Here is an 18,945-nt window from a genome sequence, read left to right as displayed (position 1 = left end):
TGTATATTGCATCACCAAACATGATTGAGGTCATGTCCATGTGTTGTGTGATAAGTCCATATATTGATTATTGTGAAAGGCCTATGAGTCGTGTCGTCAATTACTTCTGCTATACAGAGCTTCTCTCTGAATTCTCATTCCTGTTCCTCTGCGCTCTTTTTTTATTTCTTCCACTTGGGCCTTTTTGTTCAACAATACATATTCTCAGTTATCTACTTCACCCTTCTGCTCTGTCATTCTTTATCCTTCATGCCTTCCCTCCAGAATCTTTGGCTGGACGGGATTCTCTTCTGGATGGTTCGCTTCTCTCTCACCCCTCCACTGGGGGTCTACTGCTGTGTTCCCCCTCGTCCCTGCCTGTACCATGTGTGGACCAGTTTACTGCTTTGAGCAGTGGACCATCCTACCAGGGTAAGACCTCTATGCATACAGCCAGCAGTGTTGTGGAAAGTTACTTTTGAAAGTAATGCATTACAATCCCCAAAAAAGTAACTAGTTGGGTTACTTGGTTACTATAGAAAGTAATGCATTGTAATATTGAGTTACGCCTTAAAACGTAACTAGTTGGGTTTCTTGATTACTACTGAAAGTAAGGCATCACAATATTGAGTTACTCTCCAAAAAAGTAACTAGTTGGGTTACTTGGTTACTTTTGAAAGTAATGCATTGTAATATTGAGTTACTCCCGAAAAAAGTAACTAGTTAGGTTACTTGGTTACTTTTGAAAGTAATGCATTGTAATACTGAGTTACTCTTTTAAAAAATAACTAGTTGGGTTACTTGTTTACTATTGAAAGTAATGCATTGAAATATTGAGTTACTTCTTAAAGTAACTAGTTGCGCTACTAAGTTACTTTTGAAAGTAATGCATTACAATATTGAGTTTCTCCCCCCAAAAAGTAACTAGTTGCGTTACTTGGTTACTTTTTATTGTAAGTAAATTGTTACTTTAGAACTTACAGGTTTTTTTTAAATAAACCTTTATTTACCTTTAAAAAAACACATAAAAAAATTATAATTTAGGATAATGTTATCTTCTGAGAACTTCCTGAGCCCAGAGCTGTACATGCTGTATATACAGAATTTCAAAAGGTTAAAGCAATGTGTCTGGGACAAGGCTCTTTTCCTTTTTCTTCGATGCATTCAAAATAATGAGAATGTTTCCATCGCAGAAATATAAGGCTCTGGCCTGACATCTTCTTTCTGTCTGTTCTTGCATTCTCTCATTGAGTATTTGTTTCAGTTTTTTTAATGATAATTAATTAAAAAGTAACCTAATTTAATATTACTTAATTTTTAAAGTAATGCATTACTTTATTTGTTACTTAGAAAAGAAATATTACTATGTAACTCACGTTTAAAAGTAACTCACGAGTTTAAAAGTAACTAGCATTACTTTTTTTTTTTTTAAAGTAATGCATTACTTTACTCGTTACTTGAAAAGTAATATTACTATATAACTTGCATTACTTTTAATTCCTCACCCCCAACACTGCTTGCCGGTCAGATATACAGTTGAAGTTAAAATGATTCCCCCTTCTGTGAAATATTAATTCTTTTTCAAATATTTCTCAAAGTATGTTTAATAGAACCAAGACATTTTCACAGTATGTCTGATAATAGTTTTTCTTCTGGAGGAAGCCTTATTAGTTTTATTTCGGATAGAAAAGCAGTTTTAAATTTTTTTTTAAACAATTTTAAGATCAATATTATTATCCCCCTTTAGTAATATTTGTTTTCGATTTTCTAGGTCGAACCATCGTTATACAATGACTTGCCTAATTACCCTAACTTGCCGAATTAACTTATGCCTTTAAATCTCACTTTAAGCTGAATACTAGTGTCTTGAAAAATATCTAGTCAAATATTATTTACTGTCAACATGGCAAAGATAAGATAAATCAGTTATTAGAAATGAGTTATTAAAACTATTTTGTCTAGAAATGTGTTGAAAAAATCTTCTTTCCGTTAAACAGAAAGTGGGGGAAAATATACAGGGGGCTATAGATTAAAGAACACTACTTTTTTGTTGTTTTACAACTCCCTTAGAGTTAAACAGTTGAGTTTTAGTTTATTTATTGAATTCATTCAGCCCACTGCGCAAAAGCTACAACGTTCTTGCTTGACTATCATTTTCACTCTGTCTTCCTAACACTCTTCTCAATGTCTTTGTTTGTTTCCTCCACTGTGGCACTAACATCTTCCTGCAGCATCAGATCAGAATCACCCGCTCTCAGGCTTCCAGTCCTCTGAGACTGGAGACCAGAGCTCCAATAACCAGTTTGACCCAATTCCAGTGCTAATCTCCAAAAGCTCCAGCCAAGGTAAGGGAGTTGACACAAAAGCAGACGCCTTTCGGATGAGAGCATGTGCTTTATTTCTTGTTTCTGAGTGTAGACACGTATGGTATCTGAAAGAAAGTTCTATTATACTATTACTGCAGTCAATTCAGTTTATTTGTATAGCGCAATAATCACAATAATTATTGTTTCAAAGCAGTTTTACAAAAGATGCACATCAATGCATTACAATCAAAATCGAAAAAGTTAAGCTTAATAAGTTACTAAGAACGGCTACACGGAGGCTCAGTCGTTAGCACTGTCACCTCACATCAAAATTTCACTTATTCGAGGCCCGACTGGGCCAGTTGGCATTTCTGTGTGGAGTTTGCATGTTTTCCCCGTGTTGGTGTTGGTTTCTTCCGGGTGCTCTAGTTTATTCTCCAAAGTCCAAAAACATGCACTATAGGTGAATTGAATAAACTAAATTGGCCGTAGTGTATGAGTGTGTGTGTGAATGAGATTGTGTAGGAGTGTTTCCCAGTACTGGGTTGCAGCTGGAGGGGCATCCGCTGTGTAAAACATAAGCCGGAATAGTTGGCGGATGATTCTGTTGTGGCGACCTCTGAAATAGAGACCAAGCCGAATGAAAATGAACGAATGAGTTACTAATAACTTTACCTAATCAACTAGTAACTAATAGCTTTTAACCATTAAAGTGATTATGTACAAACATAAACATACTGTAGATTGGTCCGAGACACTGGTTCATTGACGTTGATGCTAACTGAACTAAACTTGCTTTGCTTTGAGATATTTGAAATCCTTTTAAAAATGGAGAAATCTGATAGAAATAAAAATAAAATCTGTCATATTTCACCCTGATAGCAAAAAACACATTTTATCCATAATAGTTAATTGTCAATCATTAAAAATAAAAATGTATTTTTAACATAGCTCACTGTTTATTTCTATGCTTTTTACACTACCATCCAAAAGATTAGGGTCAATAAAAAAAAATAATAATAACATAAAGTGCAATTTAAAAGCTTATCTAAGTTAATTAGGCAAGTCATTTGAAAACAGTGGTTTGTTTTTTAGCCAATCAAAACAAATCATTTCTTTAGGGGGCTAATAATATTGACCTTACAAATCATTACAAAAAAAGCCTAAACCGCTTTTATATCAAGCAAACTTAAAGAGCCCATATTATGGCTTTTTGAAAATGCCCTTCCATGTAGTGTGTCACACAGCTCTAAGTGAAGTGAAATATCCAGCTAAGGCTTAAATCTGTAAGTGTACAATGTTTAAAACTGTTGATTCATCTATAAAAGAGTCGACTCATAGTGCTTCAAACGAGTCGTCTTGATAACGAGTTATTAGGTGTTTCGCGATGACGCAGCCACGAAACACAAGTAGTTGCACGCGCAAGCCCGGGAGATTTGAAACCTGCGGCTCCGCCCACTAACAGAAAAAAGTCACACACACACACACAGAGACACACACAGACACCGGTAGAATGAAGTCACGCTGTGCAGATGGAGATTATTGACAGTTCACCCAAAGATGAAACCTTAGCATATAGCCTAGCCTTGAGCAGATCGAGAGCCTCTGGAAACTACCTGCTTACAAAGAAGACTTCATCAGTTTGTTAAAGGAAGGATCGGTAAAGACTGTCAGAACAAGGATCAGTGGATCATGAATCAGTTTCTTCCCCCATTTCACCAGTGTAAGTACGTGCGATTAAAATAATTGCCTCGTTTACTCTAGCTTGCAAATTATGCATTTAGTTGTGTTTTGTTACTTGTAACCGCGTGTGCTGTATCAGGTTAACTCTTTATATTCTCATATCGCGTGTAAAGCTACGTTGAAAACGCGACGCGTGCCGCTTTGTTTATGGATAGTCAGCTATGTGTGTGTGTGTAATGTGTGTGTGTGTGGCTCCTCTGAGGACGGTCGTTTGTGTGAGTGTCTCCTCTTAGGAGGTTGATGTGTGTGTGTGCGTGTCTCTGAATAGGGTAAAGCTCTAGGCAAAGGGTGATCAAAGGGACCCGTTTGTAAAGTGAGGACTTTAGGGGGTGTCGCGGTTGAAATCTTAGGGTTGTAATCGCGGATGTAACTGAGGACGCGGAGGGGGAGGGAGGTGTCGCCGCCGCGCCGTCTCTATTCTGGACGCGCCGGCCCTGTGTGTGCGTGTGTGTAAAAAGAGCAAGTAGACTGCTAGGACATATCCTCGCCAGTTCTTGGACTTTTTGCTTGATAAAATAGTTAGTCGTCAGTATTTTCTAGTCCATCGTCTGTATTTACATTCACCCACTGGCAGCCAAAATCCACTATGAAGCGTGTGTACACTGTGACTACTTTTATATTGTTGATAATCTGCTGGGCATTTCACTCTGTCTCGCCCTGAAGCCTGTCAGTGTCATCGACCAATCGCAGCAGCCTGTCATTGGTCCAATCAGCGCAGATTAGCTTCGCGCTGAGGACGGGTTTGGGTACAAATGAATCGCTGAACGATTCATACGGGAGTCGCTGGGATAACTAGGTAAAAATAAATGCATATTATAAGACCATCAAAGTGTTGTTTGACCTTGCATGCATATTAGACTGTTGTTGGAGACCCTTACAACCTAAATATGACCCTATTTCATCTATAATATGGGCTCTTTAAACAAAAAATATATATATAAAATAGGAAATACTGTGAAAATTAAACTTGGGAAATGTCTGAAAAAGCATAAAAATTTCACAGGAGAGATTATAAATTTGCATTTAACTGTACCTGATGAAAGTCTTGTTGTCGATCCCAGTTGTAAGAGCAACAAATAATAACTTGACTTCTCGTTGATCATTTGGAAAAGTGGCAGAAGGGAGATTTTTCATCTGTTGAACAGCATCCCAATAATCTCAAATACTGCAAAGACCTACTGGAAGCCGCATGGACCCTGGATTCTCCCAGAAATCAGTCAAGTTTGGTGAAGGAAAAATCATGGTTTGGAGATGCATTCAGTATGGGGGCATGTGAGAGATCTGCAGGGTGGATGGTAACATCAACAGCCAGAGGTATCAAGACATTTGTGCTGCCCATTACATCACAAAGCACAGAAGAGGGCAAATTCTTCAGCAGGATAGCGCTCCTTCTCATTCTTTAGCCTCCACATCAAAGTTCCTGAAAGCAAAGAAGGTCAAGGTGCTCCAGGATTAGCCAGCCTAGTCACCAGACATGAAAATTATTGAGCATGTCTGGCATAAGATGGAGGAGGAGGCTGAATCAAAAGACTCTTGATGAACTCTGGGAGTCCGGCAAGAATTCTATACTGTTCATTATTTCTTTTAAGTGACAAGACTTTTGTCTAAGCTAAGTCCGACTTTATTGTCCTAATGAAATAATTAAAAATCAAGGCATGATCATATTTTATTTTGGTAATATAAGCGTAATCTAGAGGTCTTTGCCTTTTATATAAACCACTTCTGATACCAAATGATCAACTAGAAGTCAAGTTATTATTTCTTGTTCCTAAAACTTGGACAGGCGACAAGACTTTTGTCAGGTAGTGTATATAGTGTGTACATACAGCATCACAATTACTCATTTATTTATATATTTTTGCTTAAAATAGTTTATTCTTTAATTTTAAAAACATAACTTATTTCCATTGTGGGAAATCATGTTGAGATTTCGTCATGTAAACTATAACAGCTTTTCTTAAATTTTGGGATGAAATATGACTTTTCATCAACAGGTTTTTGAAGTAAGTGTGTGACGTGTTACTTAAAATGGATTGTGACCTTTAAGCAGCAGTAACAGTGAACACGAATCCTCTTGAGACTCTTTTCAGGCTCGTGTGTTCTTTCTTTTCTAGCCGTCCTGCGCTGTTCCCACACATAATCCTTACTTTGATGCTGCTCTTGTTATCTTTTAGCGTTTTATGCTTTCTCTTTCCTGCTATTCATCTGGTTTTTGCTTTTCTCTTTCCTCCTTTCTTTTCTCACCCCTCATCCCTCACTCACCCTCCTCCGTCAACGTCTTCTTTACTTACTCCTTTTTTCCCACACTTCTCATTTCTCTCTCTCTCTCTCTCTCTTTCTCCTCTCCTCTTTCCGGCATGTTCTAGGTGGTCATTCGCGCAGCAACAGTGGCAGTTCTGAGACCAGTCTGCCCTCGCTGGCATGCTCCCTTCTGCTGGTGGACCAACTCATCGACTTATAGAGGAAACAGAGAGGGACAGGGCAGCGTGCAATTCTTAAAAAAATATATATTGAGCGGCAGTTTAGAAACCTCAACCTTAAGTTAGTCCACCTTTTGGGCATCCATATTTTCTTTTTGGCATTCTTTTGAACTTTCACAGTATCTTTCCCTTTTGTTGATCCATAAACATTCTCATGACTTTCATTCATATGCTTCATTCTTCACGATGTCAACTTTTTACGAACTTTTATTTTGAACGAATAGCTCAAAAAGTGAAAAGCTATACGAAAAGCTAGGGTTATAATTGCAAGCCAAAGGTCGAAATTCAAAAATAAGTTGTTGTTTTTAAATTAATTGTTTTTTAAAATTAAAATAAAAAATAACAATAATTTGACACCATTGGAAAATGATGTATTAAGTCCACGATATCAAAATTTGCAATGTTTATTTTGCTAGCGCTCATTGTTAGTCTTAAGGTGAACAATTACTCCATGCAAATTAATCCATTAAAAAAAAAAAAATTTGTTTTGGTAATCTTTGTCAATCCAAAAGTCGAAATTCAAAAAGAATTTTAAATTATTATTATTTTTAAAAATATATATATATATTTATACCATTTGAAAAATGTGTATAAAGTCCACATTATATCAAAATTGAAATTAACTATTTGAAAAATGTATCTAAAAGATAAAGTCCACACAATAACAAAATTTGCTATATTTATTTTGCGTACAAGTTAATTTGTACAAGTTTGTTTCGGTAATCTTAAACAACAGCGGTGTGTACGGGACTAAAAAAAGCTTCATTTTGAAAATTGAATCTTCGAAAATGGTGACATCATTTTGTTGCGTAGTGAATGTTCGGTATATAAACACACACAGTATGTTTTGATTTCAAAGGCAAATGCGACATACACAACAAAACAGTAGCAGAGTACATCCTTGTGTTTTCGATGCATAGTAGTTTGCTATTTGCAATGTGGATTTACTTCACAAACCAAGAACAGAGATGCACTATATAAACACCAAAAAGAGCTAATCGTCACTTCCCTACAAGTTGTGTTTGCTAACAAGGTTATAGCACCAACTACTGGCCTGCCATAGATAATATAGCAATTTTAGCAGCTTTTGCGTATATGTGTGTTTTTGATAAATGATTTTAAAAATGCTAGGTAAACACTTTTTTGACCTAATTTTGATCTAAACGACATCTTGAAGTAAATGTGGGCCATTCTGTAGATTATTAAAAAAACACTGAACACAAAACAACTGTATTATAATGCTTTTAAAAACCATACATAAAACTCTCGTATTATACTGAGATTTATCCAGAAAAAAATGTATACATTTAAATGAAAGGTTTAAAACAATCAATTTACAAGGTATAAAATACATCTGGGATTTGAGTACATTTGGATTCTTGTATGTGAATGCTAACTACACCCGACACTTGAAAAAAGCTATCTTTTCCATATTAAAAGGAGTACTATTTCAGAAATGGTTTCTATTTCTGCGATGCCGCGGCTGCATAACAGCATAAACTACTATGACAATGATCACCTCAGGTACTGATTATGGGGTTTATTCAGTGGTTATACTACCGATGTGGGTTTAAATCCCTTTTTACGTGATATTGGTTGCCATGCTGCAAACAGCAGCAGATAGTTGATCTTGAAACCACAGATCTTGAAAATAAACAAACTAGCAAACATATAGTTTGAAAATGAATGTCAGGACTCAACATCAGTCACTCAGCATGTAGTTTTTAACAATGTTAAAAGAGGTTTATATGTATTAATTAGATTATAAACCTGCGCTTCTGAATGGCTGGTATTTAAATGTTTCTGTCGGACAAATTTCTTGTCGCATGCAGTCACAACTCTAGCTAGCTAAAACTTAATATCCATCAACTTAAATGACAAGTTTGTTTTTTATACTTGCGCAAAGAACTTTTACAGATTTTTCCCATCTACATTATTGAATTTAGTTCAAACCAAGTTTTTTCTTGTAGTCCGTCACATCATCGTGGATTTCACTCCTCTTTAATGTTCTTTCATTCTATCATTTTTTTCTCCATTGTATCTCCTCTATTTTTATTCATTCATACCCCCTGCTTCTTCTTTTTATTATTTGCTGTTTGCAATATCTGAGGCGTGGGACACAGATGTACTACCTTTTACAAGATGAACTTAGAAATTCAGTAAAATAAAAAACAATCTGTAAATAAAAAGAGAACAGATCATATGAGGACAATACGCCAGATTATATAGGATTCATGTACAAGTTCTGAATCTGTATAAATGTGCATTATTCTCAAGACACATATTATAAGATGATTTATCTGTATGTTAGAGCACAAAGTTCTGATGTTTGTCAACTGTATTGTATCACATTTTTGCCTGTGTCTGTTTCTTCACCAAATGGGGTATTTTGGATAAACTTGAATATACAGATAGAGACTATCAGGGGTGTGCGCTTTCGAGAAAAGGGATTTAGTGTTTAATAGCATTCGTCGAAAATGAGAAATGTAAATATAAGTTCACAAGCTTTATTTTTTACTTTTACCCATTGCCGTCTCAAATAGCCTCTATTTTGAATCGTAACCTCTATTTCAGTAAAACAGATGTGTGTTATTTTCTAAGCGTGCATAAATGTGTTTAGACGGAGCCTATGACGGGCTGCTCATCCTGAGGTTTCGTCTATTGTGACGTGTAACAGAAACGAGAGACTCATATCAAACATTCCTTGATTTCTTCTTGAGTTACTGCCAGAAAATTAGACCTAAGCTATATATTTCCTATCAAATTACATTTTTTTAGAAGGTAATATAGGAATTGTGAAAAACTAAGGGTTTTATTGGAAAGTGTTGTTTTTCATGACCTCAAAAATATCATTTATTTAATCCTTAATGCACTGAACAGAATGGTTTGTTATCTTTAAAGTGAACTCTTCAACATTTATCTGAAAATGATCAATCTGTTATGCTATTTTGGGCATCGGGCATGCAGTCACATTTTACAACACGTATCAATCATAAAACTGCTCAATATATGAACACATGTCTATATGTACTGTACTATATGTATGATGTTTGGATTATTCATTATTAGATTAGATAGGGTTGTATTGTGTTAGATGCTAAGAGCGTCACTTTTTTTGAGTTAATGTTTTGTCTGTTTGCAAATGTTGCATCGCTAGATGATTATTGTGTAGGTTTAACCCAGACTTACGAGAAAAGCATTTTATGAGGATAAGCATTTAAGGTGTCGTTTACACTAGTGAATTTTCACTTTGGATTGAAAAATGCTCCTCGTCCAGACTGGCGTTTTAGAAAAAGGATCTCCATCCACACTATACTGCATAAAATGAGTACACTACCTGACAAAAGTATTGTCACTTTTCCAGGTTTTTAGGAACAACATATAATAACTTGACTTCTAGTTGATCATTTGGTGTCAGAAGTGGCTTATATGAAAGGCAAAGGCCTCTAGATTATGCTTATTTTACCAAAATAAAATATGATCATGCCTTGATTTTTAATGATTTCATTAGGACAGTAAGGTCTGACTTTGATTGGACAACAGTCTTGTCACTTAACAGAAATAATGTCCAGTATAGAATATAAAGTCATGCTGCAGTGGAAACAGAGTGAACATTGTGTATGACTCCATCATGACTGCATCCATACATCTCTGTAATGACTCAAATCACTTCTTAATAAAGTCATCTGGAATGGCAAAGATATCGTTCCTGCAGGACTCCCAGAGTTCATCAAGATTCTTTGGATTAATTCTCAATGCTTCCTCTTTCATCCTACCCCAGACATGCTCAATAATGTTCATGTCTGGTGACAGGGCTGGCCAATTCTGGAGCACCTTGACCGTCTTTGCTTTCAGGAACTTTGATGTGGAGGCTGAAGTATGAGCAGCGCTATCCTGCTGAAGAATTTGCCCTCTCCCGTGGTTTGTAATGTGATGGGCAGCACAAATGTCTTGATACCTCTGGCTGTTGATGTTGACCAAACTTGACTGATATCTGTGAGAATCTTGGATCCATGTGGGTTCTGCAGTATTTGTGATGATTGGGATCCCGCTCAACAGATGATTCATCAAAAAAATCTACCTTCTGAAACTTTTCCAAATGATCAACTAGATGTCAAGTTATTGGATTCGACAACAAGACCTTTGGCAACATTTGTACATACAGTGTGCTGTTTATGTAATGGTAAAATAACAGGGCCAAAGTTATCATTGGGGAACAATACACAATCCAGAAGACCGATCGGAGCGTTTGTGAATAGCCACTCCTCCGTTTTCAAGTTTGAGTTTCAGTCCGTCTACAATGAAACAAAACACCAGTGTTTATCAGGTATACTACTTTTTAAAGTGGACCTATAATACCTTTTTTACAAGATGTAAGATAAGTCTCTGATGTCCCTAGAGTGTGTAGGTGAAGTTTCCGCTCAAAATATCACACAAATAATGTTTCATGGCACTTTTTGCCCATTTTAGGCTTTAATTCAAATTGTGCCATTTTGGTGACTGTCGCTTTAAATTCAAATAAGATTTGAAGTGCTCTTTTCAAAAGAGGGCGGAGCTGCAAATGCCTTTGTGTCAGCATAGTGGCAGATTCAAAAACAAAACTAATGTCCTATGCTAATGAGGGAGAGCTGGTCAGTGATGGGTGGGGCTTTCCCCCTTTAATGACACATACAATGGGAGAATGTCAATTAAAGCATTTCTGCAGACTCTATCAATTCTAAAAAAAAATTTATAAAAAATAAAATTAATAAGAATTGACCATTAGAAGCTGGTTATTTTTACAGACTGTCACCACACAACTGTGTTTAAATGCTTTATAAAAGTGATTTTTGCATAATAGGTCCCCTTTTAAATAAAAATATGGTGATTCAACGTCATCAACTGTAAAAGCATTCAAAACATAAAGAGAGGGCAGGACATAGAGTAGCCCCTCCCCCTTTTTAAAAATCATCCAATAGCGTTTGGTTTTTATCTAGTGAGATCAAGCGCATAAAAATAATAGCATCTTGAAGGGGGAGGGGCATCTCATACTAGAGAGCATTTGATTGGCCAAAAGATTTGATGAAAAACTAAAGCATGCTGTGATGTCACAAAAATTATTAATCCATTTAGGTGGAAGAGACCAACGGCAAGCTTTAGATGTTTATGTCATCTAAATTCCAGTTTTGTCACTGTTTTGGAGCACACTAGATTATGCTTATCATTACGACTAACATACTAATACTAAAATCTAAAAAAGTTTATTTTGATTTCACAGGTACTTTAAAAGTTGCCAGAGTAGTGTGAACAAAACTAAAATGCACTAGTGTAAACGGCACTGAAGTCTATCCCTAAACTATCAGTGGAATTTGAGCAAATTGTCTGAAAATGTACAAATTCGTATATAATAGACAAAATTTCAATGAGAGCATGTTGGCAATGTTATGGTAATGTTTTCTTTGCCAGTACTTAATTCCTCTGTTTGTTCTTTCTCCCTTTGCTTGTTTTATTGTGGCTGATCTATGCAATTTGACTGTAGTGCTCATGGTTCCTCTTAGATAAGCACCTAGCGGTGTGGCTAAGTAGTCTTAGCGTTGAAGTCTTTCTTGTGTTGTAGTGTGTGTTACAGCCCACAAAAAAATGACAACGACAAGAAGTCATATCTATCCTGGAATGACATGATTTAATCCTTCTCCCTATGTTATTGAGCGCCGTATTCCTATTGTTTTTATGCGACCAGTGTATATTCCAATAAGGGACATTATTGAATAAAAGTGTAGACTTGAAATGTTGTGTCCTACTCTTTAAATAGCAATCAGGCAGACTATTTTTTTTAAGTGGACCTATTATGCCCCTTTTTACAAAATGTAAAATAAGTCTCTAAATAAGATAGTGTATGTGAAATTTCAGCTCAAAATGTGGCACAAATAATGTTTTATGACACTTTAACACTTCCCATTTTAGGCTTTAATTCAAATAGTGCCCTTTTGGTGACTGTCGCTTTAAATTCAAATATGATTGTGCTCTTTTTCAAAAGAGGGCGGAGCTACAAATGCAAATGTGTCAGCATAGTGGCAGATTGAAAAACAAGACTTAAGTTCTATGTTCATGAGGGAGAGATGGTCACTAGTGGGCAGGGTTTTCCTCCTCTGATGACACGTAGAACGGGAAAAAGTCCTTCAACGTGTTTCTCTAGCCTGTTTTTATCAAGTGTGATTATAAAAAATACAATTACTACATTTTACCCATTAGAAGCTGATTATATTCACAGGCTGTTGCCAGACAACTGTGTTTAAACCCCTTATAATGAAAATACAGTGATTCATTGTAACTGTCAACTGTAAAAGCATTCAAAATTGTTACAAAAGATTTATAAAAATATACAAATTGTAAATTTTTTATCGTAAAATATAGCCTTGGTGATAATAGACTTTCTTTAAAAAAAATGATCAAACTCTTGTGTTTATTGCACTTTTGACATTTTAACTGACATTTTAAAAGTCTTCTACATGATGAACTGGACAAACTCCATGTTGGCACTTAAGAGGAGACTGATGGGCAATAAAATTATATTCATTTTATCACCAGCTATTAGAGATGTTCTTCCTGAGGGAGTTGGTGGTTTGCCTGACATTTAAATGCTTATCATTTAAATAAGCATTTAATTAGGTACATCAACTGTTTGAGTTTGAGGTTAGCATCTTGTGCTAAGGCACAAAATGGTGGAAAATGTCAACTGTATTATTAGCCCCTTTCACACAATCAGGCCTTTGCGGAAAATTATCGGCCATTTTCTGGAAAGGTCTGTATGTGTGAACAGGCCATTTTTCAAAATATTGATAAATTTGTTCCGGCAATTTTCCGGAAAGAGAAGTTGTAACCTTACCGGTAATTTGCCAGAATGCTGCTCTGTGTGAACACAGAAGGAAAATTGCTGGAAAGAGTGCGTTTACAATTAGAACGTCCTGACGTGAGACATCTACTCCAGCCAATCAGAACATTCAGACGCATTCACATCCACGCTGTTTATGAAAATAAATATTTTTATGATATTTTTCACAAAAAAAAAAATTTTCTAGACACATTTAGCTGCTGGATGTTATTCAGATAATGTTTCTATGTATATTATTAATGCCAACTGTGGAAAAAATCATCAGTAAAATGCTCATGATAAACCGCTGTTAGTTTACTTTCAAGCTCTGCTTCAGCTGCTTGACACGTGTGCATGTGAAGGAGCCGGTGAGCGCCAGCACACACACATATTACTGTATGTACATTTCGACATGTGAAAGTGTTCTTCCATATGTTGTCATGGAAGTTGTTCACAATACTCATCCTTCCACAGAATTTGTATTGTAGTCAAATGTGTAAATATTTAGCTGCTGTTCGCACATCTGCCTTTCGATATCTCAGGGACAAATTCTATGTCTCTAAATTCTATGAGCTAATTTCTGGTTAAAGATGTCAGAATTTACTGGTATTTTGGAAAAGATGTGTAAATGGGCTTTTCCGGAAAAATCCCAGAACGTCCGTGATTTGTGAACAGCGCTTTTTGAATTTACCGGTAAAGTTGTTTCGAAAATCTTCCAGATATTTATCACTGTGTGAAAGGGGCTATTGTCAGCTCTGTTACTGTAGTATTTCAGTGAATTTCTCATTTGCATTATAAAAACAATACAATGATCAAAATTTGTCATTCTCTTTTATACATGCCATGTGGTGTCTGGTTTGAAGTTAGCATCTTGAGCTAAAGTAAAAAATGGTGGAAAATGTCAACTTTGTTATTGTCAACACTGTTTAAAAAAAGATTAACAATAGTTTAAACAACAATTGCTAACAAAATTTGCATTTTTTACATAAATAATGGAGGCAGTTTAGGGTAAATTATACCTTTAGTCATTTTACAGACATACATTTGCTTGGTCATTCCAGTTTAAGGAAAATGAATGGAAAATGCTCAATGTACCTATTAAGTCTGGAATGAGTCAAATACATCAAGAGTGCAAACAAAAGCACATTTTACACAGATTATCAATAGAGTGTAACCTCTGTAGTGTGTTAGCATGTCATCTTTAGACTAAACCTCAGCGCATTGCTGTATTAATCCTGAATTTAATGCTGACCATTTCCTTCATCCTGAAGGTAAGACTTGCATCATGTCTCTGCTCTGATCTCAGTCATTGTGTTTTCTCTAACCTCCTTGTTTCCATGGCTCTCAATGCTTTAATTATATGTCAATTACCATTGATGTAGGGTTGTCAATGAATGGTTGAATGTGACTTCATTAAATTGACCACCCTAGATGAAAAGGTAGCATTACTAGTCAGTTCATTTGTTTCTGAAATATTAAGGTTGACATTTCTTGTAAACTTTTTAATTGTGGAAACAAGGTTGCTGTTGTGGTAGTCGTCGTAGACTGTTTGTGGTACTGTATTTGTTGTGGCTTAAGTCAGTAAAGTTGCTGTGGATTATTAGAATGTGCTTTACTTGTGCTTTTATTGTGTAGCCTTCTTGTGTAATGCAGCGTTCCTAAATCGTCTGTCTTTTTTCCATTTTATACATTTTTCACCCCAAAAACGTCAGTTCTGCCATCATTTACTCAGTTCCGTTTGACTCCAAATTGTTCTCATCTCCGAAACATTTCGAGCACTGCCTTGGTGCTTTTCTGTTCATGTAATGGAAGTGGGCATTCTTCAAAATTGCTTCATTGTTGGCCATCATACAGGGATAACTAAATGATTATAAAATGTACATTTTTTGTGTGAACTAACCCTTAAGACAATAAGGATCAAAAGTATAAACTACTTATTTAAAATGAGTTGAAACAACACAATTCTTAAGGTTTTTTTGGAAAACTTAATTGTTTTATGTTCAATCAACTTAAATTTGTAAAAAATGAATAAGTTAGCTTAATTTGTGTTGGGACAATATGAAGGAATTGTGTGGAAGCCAGCATTTTTAACCGTGTATATTTAAAGGGCTAGTTAACTCAAATTAATTTGTGATGCACCAAAATAGATACAGTACCTGTCGTAATTGAGTTATTTGTCGATCCGACAATTTTTGATCCAGAATATAAAAATACATATAAATACATTTAGATCATTTACTTTAATCAATACTATTGAAATGTGAAGAGACTTTCAACCAGCAACACAAAAACTATTCCTGAAGACAATCACCTACTGCACCTTAAATGTTATTGTTTACACATGAAACTAAAAGCATGGGCCTCATGGACAAAGACTGAATTGAATTGAATTCATACTAAAACATTGCGTACGCACAAAGCTTTAAATGTGCGTACGCAGTAAAAAAAGCAGATGTATGAAACACTGCGTACGTGGAATCCCACGCATATTCTCTTTGTACATCCGAATTAACGTGAAACTGCACTTTGGCAAAATCAAACGAAAAAGCAATGGGAAAAGCAAGCAAGCAAAAAGAGAAACTTCATAGAATGTGAATTGAAGGTGCTCCTATCGGAGGTAGACCGGAGAAAAACTGTGTTATTTGCAAGTTTGTTCTCCGCAATTATGAAAAGAAAAAAATCGAGTGGGAGAGTTTATCTGACTGTGAGTGAATTCAAAAAGAAATGGTTTGATGTAAAGGTGCAGTTTAAGAGGAGAACAGCAGCGCACCGTCAAAATGTGGACCGAAGAGGAGGGGGAACAGGGGATGCTGAACTAACACCCTTTGAGGAGAGAGTTGGCTCAATTGTTGGTGACGCATTTTTAGAGTTGATTTGAATATTTTCTCTCAAATAGTGTCAGAGTTTATTTGACTTTTACAATTTTACATTAAAAGATATTTAAAAAATATTTATAATATAAATAAAGTGCTAATTCCAAAACCAGAGTCTTGTGCAATAAGAAGGATGTTTTTCTGAACATTTTGGTACTGGTTTCATTGTTTAACTTCATATGGTTGAATTGTTTAATTCATTTGTATGGTAATTTTTAAAAAATTTTTATCGAGGAATTAAGCCTTGTGCAACATAAAGTGCAAATATGCCTATCTGACCTATCTTTGGCTCAAACTATAACAGGAGCAAAGAATTTAATTGGTTTGAAATCGAATGTCTAATGAATGTCAAACTAACTTTACCGCGGTTCAACAGCATGGTATGAAAACCTTATATACCTGCTAGACATGCGGATGATCCGTCCTATACAGCTGGCATTGCACGGCTCAAAGATACTGTGTAGTGTGCAATTTAACATAATTGCCTCTAGGAGTCACCAATGGAAATAAACACACACAAGAAATGCACGTACGCCAGACATGAAGTTAATTCATGTTAACGTTAATTTCATCGTCACGTTAATTTCATCGTCACGTTAATTTCATCGTTAGTAAATCCAAACGTGAGCGTGAAACCTGGCGTAGGCAAAGTTTTTGTGCGTACGCATCGTTGATACATGAGGCCCCTGGTCACATGACCTGTCACACACTAGCAAAGAATGTAAAAATAATCATTCAGTATGCAGGGAGCACACATTTCCATATAATCAAGGAGAGAACCAAAATTTAATAAAAGTTTTACATTAAAAATTACATTCCCGATATCGGTTTTCGAATTAAATGACCAGCCCTGTTGTCGTGACATTAAGTTTTTTCATTCTGAATGACAAATTACTTTTCTGTCCCAATCATTGGATTATTTTCTCTCTGTAAACAGCAATTACTTTAAAAAATTTGTAAACCCTTTGCCTTAAAATTAGCTTTAACTTAAAAAAATATAAAGTATTTCTATTGCAACTCAGACCTATTAAGTTCACTTAACTTAATCATTTAAAGGCAGTGTTTACTAGATTTTACATCAACTAATTGCTCTTTACAGTGTATGGTTTTTCTGTTTTGCAGAAGCCGAAGGGAAGAGCGATGGATATGGGATCGCCAATGATGATGACAACCCAACAGAGGAGGACTTTCCTCATTCCAGCGATGAGGACGATGCTGAAAAAGGAGGAAGGTCACAGGTTAGCGGTGATGAAACTCCAAGCCTGGATTGTAGTGGCTCCAGACCGTTACTTCAAGACTCAGATGATGAAGAAGAGCAAAGTCCAGCATCTTCAAGAAACCTCCAAATATCTTCAGCATCTGATGTAGCATTCGAAAACCAGTCTGAAAACCACTCTCCACAAGCCCAACGTTCAGGAGCAGATCCAAGCGTCGATGTTTTCTCTAAAGCTCCATTCCGGATTGGACAAAACCTGGACAACAACAATAGTGATGGAGACGTGTTCACCAATGCGCCTTTTCTACGTCCTCCAGCTCAGCCTGACATTTTCCTCCAAGCTCCTTTTGGTAGGAAGAAGGAAGCTTCTGGTAAGGTTTACACCAATCCTGTGATCCACCCCATGTTTTTACAGGGTTCTTCCATTGACCAGAGTATTCTTGGCCCGGTGGCTCCTCTTCAATTTCAACCGCAGGAGCTTTCGAAGTATTCCAGACACTATGAAGAACCAGTGGACTCGGATCCTGAACACAATATGGCATCAGACGTGAGCTCTGGGGATCCGTTTGTTTCAGCGCCCTTCCATCTTAAAGGCCGTCATGAGAAACACTGAACAATTGGAGTCTACAAAACTCCTTTTTTTGCCCTCTAAAAGATTTGAGCTTCACATGATGAATAAAATGCTGTATGCTGAATGTAAAATATTGAGGAATGAAGCACATTTACGGCCTCCGGCAGTCAATCTCGGGTAAATGTTTGATTGTGTGACGCCTTCTGCTACCTCAGGTCATTCTCATGCCGTTAAACTTTATTTCTGTCCACTGAATTATTGCTTACAAGTGTTGGATCATTTTCTCTTGTGAGGTTAAAGAATTCCATTATCAAATGTTTGATTATTCTTTATCTGATGGTACTTCTACAATTATGGTAAAACAGGTAGTTTTGTATATAGTAGCTCAGACCACCACCACCATCATCATCATCATCATCATCATCATCATCATAATAATAATAATAAAAGTCATTTCCTACCATTTATAATAAATAAAACACATTTATTTAGTTGATTTTTTGTCGCAAAACAAACACAAAGCTTAAGTGGGATGTGATAAATGAATTGAAAATAATTTAAAAACCAAAGATATAAATATTTTTTGCTGTTGTTTTTTATTAAAAATTATGTATTAACATCAACATAAATTCAAGACGTTACTACTGTGCTATTATTAAACATAATTAATTTTTTATAAAGTGTATTATAGGTATCCTTTGCATTCTTATGAATGTAAACATGCTTAATTTTCATACAATATAATGTAATAAAAAACACTAAAACAAGCCTAATTTTAAATTAATAAATACACATTTGTGTGTTATTATTATTATTATTATTATTATTATCATCAATGTTTTTATTACTAATGTTATTATTATTATTATTAACAATATAATAATATTAATAATAATAGTATTATAAATAAACACATTATTATTAGTA

At 35.6% G+C, this 18,945-nt stretch overlaps 1 protein-coding gene across 5 annotated transcripts in view; it reads left to right on the top strand.

Annotated features, from left to right (window-relative positions):
• aak1a (AP2 associated kinase 1a) overlaps positions 1-18,696 on the top strand; it is a 90,123-nt gene extending 71,427 nt beyond the window's left edge. For 2 of the 5 annotated variants that reach the window (XM_056463076.1, XM_056463073.1), the window contains 3 exons: positions 265-411; positions 2,211-2,324; positions 17,354-18,696. In XM_056463076.1, the coding sequence (XP_056319051.1) occupies positions 265-411; positions 2,211-2,324; positions 17,354-18,060 (968 nt within the window). In that variant the 3' untranslated portion in view covers positions 18,061-18,696. Of the gene's footprint in view, positions 1-264; positions 412-2,210; positions 2,325-6,394; positions 6,961-17,353 lie in introns of those variants that run through there. The other 3 variants (XM_056463077.1, XM_056463074.1, XM_056463075.1) reach the window with 3 other exon arrangements.
• Positions 18,697-18,945: the final 249 nt, after the last annotated feature.

The sequence above is a fragment of the Danio aesculapii genome, chromosome 8 (assembly GCF_903798145.1).
Source record: "Danio aesculapii chromosome 8, fDanAes4.1, whole genome shotgun sequence".
Lineage (NCBI taxonomy): Eukaryota > Metazoa > Chordata > Actinopteri > Cypriniformes > Danionidae > Danio > Danio aesculapii.
Note: the sequence above shows the minus strand (reverse complement) of the source record. Positions and strands in the feature narration are given on the sequence as shown.